General features: G+C 40.2%; 2 protein-coding genes across 2 annotated transcripts; both read right to left on the bottom strand.

Moving 5' to 3' along the window:
- Positions 1-2271: 2271 nt before the first annotated feature.
- LOC141533893 (uncharacterized) lies at positions 2272-6376 on the bottom strand. Its single transcript, XM_074252986.1, has 2 exons — positions 6371-6376; positions 2272-6258 (listed from the first exon to the last, which is right to left on the bottom strand). Exons 1-2 carry the CDS (start codon positions 6374-6376, stop codon positions 2272-2274), a joined length of 3993 nt encoding a protein of 1330 aa, XP_074109087.1.
- A 772-nt stretch (positions 6377-7148) lies between these two features.
- On the bottom strand, positions 7149-7727 carry LOC141533892 (uncharacterized). Its single transcript, XM_074252985.1, has one exon. The coding sequence runs from the start codon at positions 7725-7727 to the stop codon at positions 7149-7151; it is 579 nt and encodes a 192-aa protein (XP_074109086.1).
- Positions 7728-8814: the final 1087 nt, after the last annotated feature.

Raw genomic sequence — 8814 nt, 5'->3', positions numbered from 1 at the left:
AAATTGGAGAAGATTTCAATGCGTCACACTAATGCCATCTGGCGCCCCTTATGATAGTCAAGGTATTTACTGTATAGAAATGTCTAAGCATAACACGTATGGGTCCATTTGCGAAATTATGGTAGCTGCAGAATTATTTCCTTATCAATTTCAAGTGTATCAAGGTGGCTGCCTTATGGCTTCCGTTGGAGAAGCGACACAGGGTATAAAAAGACTACGATTTACGGGAAATTTTAATAACGGTCATTTCGATGCTTTGAATGATTTTGTTGAGTCAATGCATGGTGGTAATATTCATGTAAGTAGTGATAATAATGTGCAAAAAAGTAAAGAAAATGTTTCATTCTTAGTGTCTCAGACTAACGAAAATGTGTCAGTGGCAGTTTCACAGCCTCAATCAATATCTAAAATTAATTTATCAGGTTCAAGTGAATCTTTCAGTGATAATGTAATACCCCTTCAACCAAATAGAGGGAAAAAAAGGAGGAAACGATTTACAAATGCAATTAGGAATAAACAATTGAGCAAGCTGCGTCAAAATATAATAAATTTCATCCTAAAGTAAATAGAGTAGCTGCTGCGAAATATACTAAAAGTCATCCTGAAGTAAATAGAGAAGCTGTAAAAAGGTACGTTTCTCAAAACCAACATGTTAATCAGGCAGCTGTAGTTAAATACAACCAAAAAAGGTTACAAATTAAACTAGCACCTGGGCAATCTAAGACTTTGTCTGGCTTTCACTACAAAACGAACATCGATTATGGAAATGATAAAATTGTAAATATTGGAAAACGATTACCGTGTATTTATTGTCGTGCTTTAAAATGGATGGATGAACCTCCAGGGATGTGCTGCAGTGGTGGTCAAGTCCAGCTTCCTACAATTGAGCCCTACCCTGAACCTTTAAACAGTCTCCTTATCCATCAAGACCCGCTTTCAGAACATTTCCTTTCCACGATTCGAAAGTATAACGGATGTTTTCAGATGGCGTCATTTGGAGCAAAAGAAGTGAAGGAGGGAAATTATATGCCAACATTTCAAATTCAGGGCCAAGTGTACCACAGAATAGGTAGCCTTATGGCTGAACCTCATCAGCATCCTTCTTTTCTTCAGTTGTACTTTCTTGGGGATGTTAAACGTGAGAGTGAAATCCGTTGTGGAATTACTCCTGGTGTTAAAACCGAATTAGTTAGCCAACTACAGAAGTCGTTTCATAAAAATAATAAATATATTTTGGATTTCAAGGCCGCTATCGATTCAGTTCCTAAAGACCAAAAAGAGTTCGAGGTTGTAATTAATGCCGATAGAAAACCGCAAGGTCAGCACAAGGGTCGTTTCAATGTTCCTCAAACTAATGAAGTAGCAGTTGTTATTGTCGGTCAGGCTTTCGAAAAAAGAGATATAATTCTTTACAGTATAGACAATAAAATAATACGGATTAGTGAAACGCATCGTGCATACGATGCTCTCCAGTACCCTTTGATGTTTTTCCGTGGAGGGGATGGTTGTTTAGTACTAATACCGGTACCTTCCCTCAAACTTGGGTAGGTTTTCTTACAAGTGGAATTATTTAGTGGTCTTGAAAAAGACCGTTTTAATTAAGACTAAGTGGTAGTCTTGAGATGACTTGTTAGTCACACACTCTTTAAAAAGAGTGTTGAATAGTGAGCCCTGAAAAGAGCTATTTAGATTTTAGCTCTGAAAAGAGCTGTTAGGATAGCAAAATAACGTAGCTGCCGTTGAAACTGACTCAGTGTGTCTGATATGATCCGAGGTGACTGAATAAAACCTTGAGTTGAGGATAGACAAGCTTTGTACGCTTGTTATCCGAAACACTGCACTGTAGATGGTAAGCCTTGCTCGCTTACTGTAGATCTTCTTCTTCTTCTTCTTCTTCTTCTTCTTCTTCTTCTTCTTCTTCTTCTTCTTCTTCGCTCGATGGTTTAAAGTGGACTGTGAGTGTAGGTCTCCTCGCTTCCTCTTTTAATTAGTCTGGTGATTTGAGAGGGGATTGGATTATGTGAATGCATTGGCTCGCTAGCTCCGATGGACTGAGTGGGGGTTTCGAAGGTAGCGGCCCAATAACAACTTAGAATAATTTCCCACTATGATTAGAATAATTTTCCACTAGCTCTCTCGTTATTGTCCGTGCTTTTGTTAGTACCATGACTAGCTCTCTAGTCATGGTCCGTGCGATTGTTGATGCCAAATGATAATTTTGAGGGTTTTTTCAACATTCCCCCCCCCCAAATTCTGCAAGAATGCAGAATTTCAATCGGATGACTCTTGGTGAGGAGCTAGTGGAAGAAGAGCTAACTTGACAATTGGTCTAGTAAGAATTGTTGTAGCGGTCTTGAGAGTGACTGCTCGAGTAAGTCCATCTTTCCCAGGGTGAAGTTGAATTACTCTCGCGAGAGGCCATTTTGAAGGAGGAAGTCTTTCATCTGTTATTAGCATTAAAGACCCTAGTTTAATATCGTCTTGTTGGTTGCGCCACTTTGAGATGGACTGATGTGCAGATAAGCATTCTGCTGACCATCGGTTCCAGAATTGTTGAAATCGTTCCTGAATCCGTTGGAATTGAGATAGTCTGGATTCGTTTACGGAAGTTAGCGATGGTTCAGGTATTGAGTTGAGTGCAGCTCCTCGAATGAAATGGCCTCGAGTTAGGGCTGAGAGGTCCTCTGGATCATCTGATAGAGCACTGAGAGGTCTTGAGTTGAGCACTGCTTCAACTTGGGCTAAGAGAGTAGAAAAATCTTCAAATGTGAAGCTGGTTTCCGATATTGACGATTGGAGATGACGTTTGACAGATTTCACTGCAGCTTCCCATTTACCTCCCATATGTGGTGCTCCTGGGGGATTAAATCTCCAATTGGTACCATCATTGGTGAGTAGGCGTTGAAGCTCTTTTGATTCCGATGTAGCCTGGGAGAAGAGACGTTTCAATTCATTGTCAGCTCCTTTAAAATTAGTTCCACAATCGCTATATAATGTTTTGCAGATTCCTCGTCGACTAGAAAATCTTCGAAATGCCTTCAAGAAACCTTCAGTTGAGTAATCTGACACTGCTTCAAGATGAATTGCTGATGTTGAGAAACAGACGAAGACAGCTATCCACCCTTTAAATTTTCTTGCACCTCTTCCTTGGAACGTTTTAAGAGTTATGGGTCCAGCGTAGTCCACACCAGTGGTTTCAAAGACTGGTGATGGAGTAACTCGAGATGCTGGAAGAGGGGCCATAAGTTGTTGAGTTTTGACTGCTCGAATTCGAGCACATGTTAAGCAATGATGGATGTAAGATTTAATAGGAGCTCTGCCGCCCAGAATCCAACATTGACGTCGTAGATATGCCAAAGTAAGTTGTGTCCCGCCATGAAGGGTTCGAGTATGAGCGTCAGCAATGAGAAGTTCTGAGAGTTTGCATCTACTCGGGAGTATTGGTGGATGTTTGCTCTCTGGATCAAGTTGAGAGTTTTGAAGACGTCCTCCTACTCGAAGTATGCCTTGATAATCTAATCTTGCAGTTAGTCTAGAGAGGGCATGAGACTTCGCCAGTGGTTTCCCTGACATGATGGTGCTGATCTCAGATGAAAAGTATGCTTGCTGCGTTGCTTTTATCCAGAAGAGTTTAGCTTTTTCTAAGTCTGCAGGTCCAATTGGAGATGTTGATACGCTTGAGTTGGGGATCCGTTTGAAACATGAGATGGCTCTTTGACAAAGTGCTGTTATTCGTAGTAACTTGTTAAGATTCTTGTGGAATGTTTTCACACATGGTAGATCGATCAAGTCCCAAATTGTTGGCTGTACAACTGCTGTTAACGAGATGCCAGGTCGTTCCTCGAGATCTTCTGTTGGAGATGGAGCTACGGAGATTGGCCAATATTCAGGAGATTGAGCTAACCATGGTGGGCCCGTCCCCCAGAGATGATGCTGACTTAGTTGGAAAGCGGTTAGACCTCTTGAAGCACAATCTGCTGGATTGAGCTTTCCTGATGTGTATCTCCAACTTGCATTTGGAAGTGTTTGATGAATAGTTGAAACTCTGTTTCCAACGTATTCTTTCCATTTAATGGGGTTATTTTTAATCCATGCAAGTGTTATTGAAGAGTCGGTCCATAGAAATACTGGGACATCTTGGAGTTCCAATGTAGATTGCGTATGCTTTATGAGGTGGGCGAGAAGTACAGCAGCTGAAAGCTCTAATCGTGGAATAGTTAGCCGCTTGATCGGAGCGACTCTAGTTTTTGAGCAGACTAGAGTGACTTTCGAGTTTCCTCTATGATCAGCGACTCTGAGGTAAACAACTGCTGCCATTGCTAGCTGAGATGCATCGGAGAATCCATGTAGTTGGATGGAGTACGAATTAGATTGCAGATTAATCCATCTGGGTACTCGAAGGTCAGTTAGCTTTGAGATGTCTTCTCTAAACTTGGCCCATTGATGAATTGTATCAGGGCAGAGTTGATCATCCCAGTCTAGCTTTTCAAGCCATAGCTGCTGGAGTAGAATCTTTGCTCGAATTACTACAGGTGAGATGAGTCCTAATGGATCAAAGAGCTGAGCTACTTCAGAGAGAATGGACCTTTTAGTTATTGAGTTCGTTTCTGAGATGGTACCTTGAAACGTAAACTGATCTTGAGAGGACGACCATGAAATGCCCAGTACTTTTAATAACGAATCATCGAAGATATGGACTGCTGACTCGTCTTTTAATTGAGATGCTGATGGGATGATGAACTCCTGACTGTTGCTTTTCCACTTATCTAATGGTAGGCATGCTGAAGCGCACATGTTGTTGAGCTGTTGAGCGATTTCATTAAGAAGTTCAATCGTGTCAGCTCCACCAGAGATGTCATCTACATTACTTCCTTTCAGGATTGCATCAACTGCAAGAGGATAATTCTCTCGTTCGTCTTCCACTAGTTTCTTGAGGGTTCTGCAGGCAAGATACGGCGCTGATCGAGTCCCATACGTAACAGTTGTCAATTGATATGCTTGTACGTTACGCTGCTTGTTTATCCAAAGAATTCGTTGCAAATCCCAATCCTTTTGATGGACTTGAATTTGCCTAAACATTTTTACAATATCTGTCATAAAGATGTATTTATAGCGTCTGATCCACAACAATACATCAATGATGTCTCGTTGAGTTTTTGGGCCTGTGTGTTGAATGTCATTGAGAGAGACTTGAGAAGTGGTCTTGCACGACCCGTTGAACACGACTCTAAGCTTGGTTGAAGTGCTCTGTTCTCTGAGAACTCCATGATGAGGTAAATAATAAGGATGTTGAGGTTCAGGGGCATCCTTTGGAACCGCTACCATGTGGCCTAATGTTTCATACTCTTGCGTGAAGTCCATATACCGCTGTTTGAGAATTTCATCGGAATCCAGACGCTTGAGAAGTCGTTTCAAACACCGGTAGGCGATAGCTCTGGAATCTCCTAATTGTGAGATTTCAGCTGATAGTGGTATTCGCACCACGTAGCGACCTTCTTGGTTTCGTGAGAGTGTGCTAGTGTAATAGTCTTCACATTGAGCTTCTGCTAAACTGAGAGATAGCTTTGTTTGGTCTGGTACTTCTTCCTGAACCCAGAACCTTGTGAGGGAGTCTTGAAGCTCATAGTTTGTCACAGTATGAAGAAACCTGAGAGGGGGATTTCGTGCTTGAGATGATGCTGGTCCAAGAAAGGCCCATCCAAAGATTGTGTGAATGACTAATGGCTCATCTGACTGTCCTTTAATTATTGGAGATGGTTCTAGTATTTGATTCAGCGTATCTGCTCCTATGAGGATTTCAACGTGTCCAGGCTTCAGGAAGTCTGGGTCTGCTCTTTCTAGCTTGCTCAGATGAGACCAATGCTGATCTGTGATGGAGACTGATGGAATCTTAGTAGTGATTTGAGGCAGGATGTGTGCTCTGAGATGGACTTGCTTATGTGAGATGCAAGACTCAATGGTTAAGTTCGTTTGACCAAGGGTGTTGCTCGAAGACTGATTACCCACGCCTAATATTGGTATCACAGCTGCTAAATGGTTGAGTTTTGCATCTTTAACTAGCTTGGCTGAAACTAATGTCAATTCTGATCCTGGATCGATGAGAAGACGAGTTGTATATGTTTTCATATTAGGAGACACTACAAGTACTTTGCAAGTAGCCAGGATTACTGCAGTTCTTGTTTTAAATGCTGATAAAGCTGTCGCTTTTGCCTGAGCAGGCAATTGCTCTGGCTGAGATGACTTGGAGATGTCAATTGTCTGAGAGGACTGGTTTTATTTCGTGATATTGGCATCAGTTTGCGATGCTCTTGATCTGAGATGACTTCCTGGCTTGAGATGACTGCGTGGGATTCGAGATGACGGCTGCCACCGTCATTGTGGAGTTGGCTTGTCTTCTGTCTGAGAATGTTGAGATAACGATGATAACTTTTCAGAAAAGGCTGCAAGAGATGTTGGCTTTTCCTGGGGTTTTGCAAACAAGCCGTGCAACAATGTATGATGGCGCTCTTTACACAGCTTACAAGTTTGAGTGTTAATACACTTGTACAAGTTGTGTCTACCTAAGCAGTTTCGCACAACCGCTCGTTCTGGACTAACTGAAGTTTTTCAGCATCAGGCTTCACTGAGAAGTCTGGACAGAAGGCAAGATAATGATTCTTGCCACAGTACTTGCAAGTGTTGTTCAAGTCCTTCACCCATGGCTTTGCCTCAGTTTGAGATGACGTTCCAGGTTGTTCTGAGATGACGTGATGAACCTTTGTTGTTTGAGATGGCCTTGTATCTGGTTTTGTCTTCCTTAAAGCTGTTTTGGACTGCTCTTCAATGCTTTCTAGAGCTCTAGCAGCACCAGTTAGAAAACCAGTTAACTGTTCTAGAGATGGATACTCTGTGACTGACCCAAGGTGCATTTCCCAATCTTCACGAGTTTTGGGGTCTAGATGGTGTGTCATGAGATAAACTATGACTGAATCCCATTGGTCAACTGGAAGTCCAAGGGCTTTTAAAGAGTTAGTCGACTCAGATACAACATTGAGAAGAGCATTGAGAGTGACTGATGACCGAACTCCTGGCGTCTTCAAGCGCAGAAGCTTATCCAGTTGGGTTGCCATGAGAAGTCTTTTGTTTTCATATCTCTTGATTAGCATAGCCTAGGCTACTTGAAAGAAATCAGCCGAGATTTTGATGTTGGAGATGAGACTTGCAGCATTTCCAGGGAGACTATTTCGTAGATGGATAAACTTTTCTGCATTTGAGATGGCTGTATTTTCCCCAATTAGTGAGACGAACAAGTCTGAGAAGGCTCTCCAATCTCCGAAGTTACCAGAAAATGGTGGAATCGGAATCTTGGACAATGAAGAAGGTCTGACTGTTGTACCTCCGGTTAGGCTTACGTTGGCAAGGCTAGATCCACTTGGTGGATTAGCTGCTTCTAGCTCTGAGATTCTTTCTTCCAGGGCAGCTTGGATATTAACAACGCACTGCATAGCCGTTTCGTAGGCGTTGTTCTTGATGTAAGGATCGTCTGGTGGGATCTCAACCTTGGATAGGATGATCTTTTCGTGCTCGGCTTCAAACTTCTCCCAGTTAGTCTTGAGCATTAGTAACTTTGCTTTGGCCACGTGAATATTGAAGTTGTGATGCGTTTCTGCCTGGACTTCCTTCTGAAGAGACATGATGAATGCGTACTTGGACTGCTGCAGCGACAGTCTTGCCTGAAGTGCCGACATCCTTGAAGATTTGAATAACAAAACTTCCCGCAGCACTTAGTGCTCAGCAATCCGCAAAGTTGTGAAATCCAGTCTCAAGAAATGTTACGCACGCTCAGAGATATGTCTTGAGATGTCGCTGATCACGACCCAAGCTGAGGGGAGATCCGGCTCGAGGGACCACAAAATGTTTAGTACTAATACCGGCACCGATACAGCTCAACTCAAAACTTCTTTACTCAAACCATGAGGTTACGACCTTATTCAGTCACATCTGCATTCAACTACAACTTTACTCCATAACTATAATATGTTTACTCAATGACTGCAATATTCAGAGACATCTTTACTCAAAAGAAATTGTCGATAAGCAAGAAATTTTCATTTTGTTGAGTCGATAACAAAGTAAACAATTAAAAAACTTTTTACGAGAACTATGTATAAAAAACGGTACTTACATTTGTAAACCCTTTTTCTATATTTTGCCTATATAATTACTTACAAATGTAAGAAAATTAATTTTAATAATATATTTATAAGCATTATTTTAAGATCAAAATAAAATATAAATTCAAAAAATTTAATGTAAATAATTTGTTGAATTACAAAAAATTTCAAAATAAATAAAATTATTTCTCGAATTTATTATTTTTTAAAATTACAAAGTTGCTTGCATATATTTGTAATTATAAAGTTAAATCTAATTAAAAAGGTTGTGTCATTTCTTTTTAACGGTAACTATTTACAAGTGGGGTTCACCATATATTAATTTTAATTTATTTGCAGGAAATTTCTATTTCATTTTATTGATATATTTTTTTTAAATACATAAAAAAATGAACAATTAAAAAAAAAATTGATTACCGCAATTTAAAAAAATTTTCAAAAAAATTTATAAATCTTTTAGAAAATTGCGATATTTAACTTATTTTTTTTAATTATTCGTTTTTTTTGATGTACTTTTCAAAAAAATACATATCAAAAACATCAAAAATAGAAATTTAATACAAAAACATGAGAGCCAAGATTTTTTGCAACTTTTGAAGGCAAAAAAGAATCGAAATCTTAATTTTTTTTCTTTCACGACATTTTTTATCATAAATGCGCC

This window comes from Cotesia typhae, unplaced genomic scaffold (genome assembly GCF_013202065.1).
Source record: "Cotesia typhae breed Kobodo isofemale line unplaced genomic scaffold, CoteBio_Ctyphae scaffold_121, whole genome shotgun sequence".
NCBI lineage: Eukaryota > Metazoa > Arthropoda > Insecta > Hymenoptera > Braconidae > Cotesia > Cotesia typhae.
The sequence above is the reverse complement of the archived record's forward strand: the minus strand, read 5'-3'. Positions and strand labels throughout refer to the sequence as shown.

Coding starts and splice junctions, on each gene's coding strand:
- LOC141533892 (XM_074252985.1), bottom strand. CDS start 7,727: ATGTCGGCACTTCAGGCAAGACTGTCGCTGCAGCAGTCCAAGTACGCA.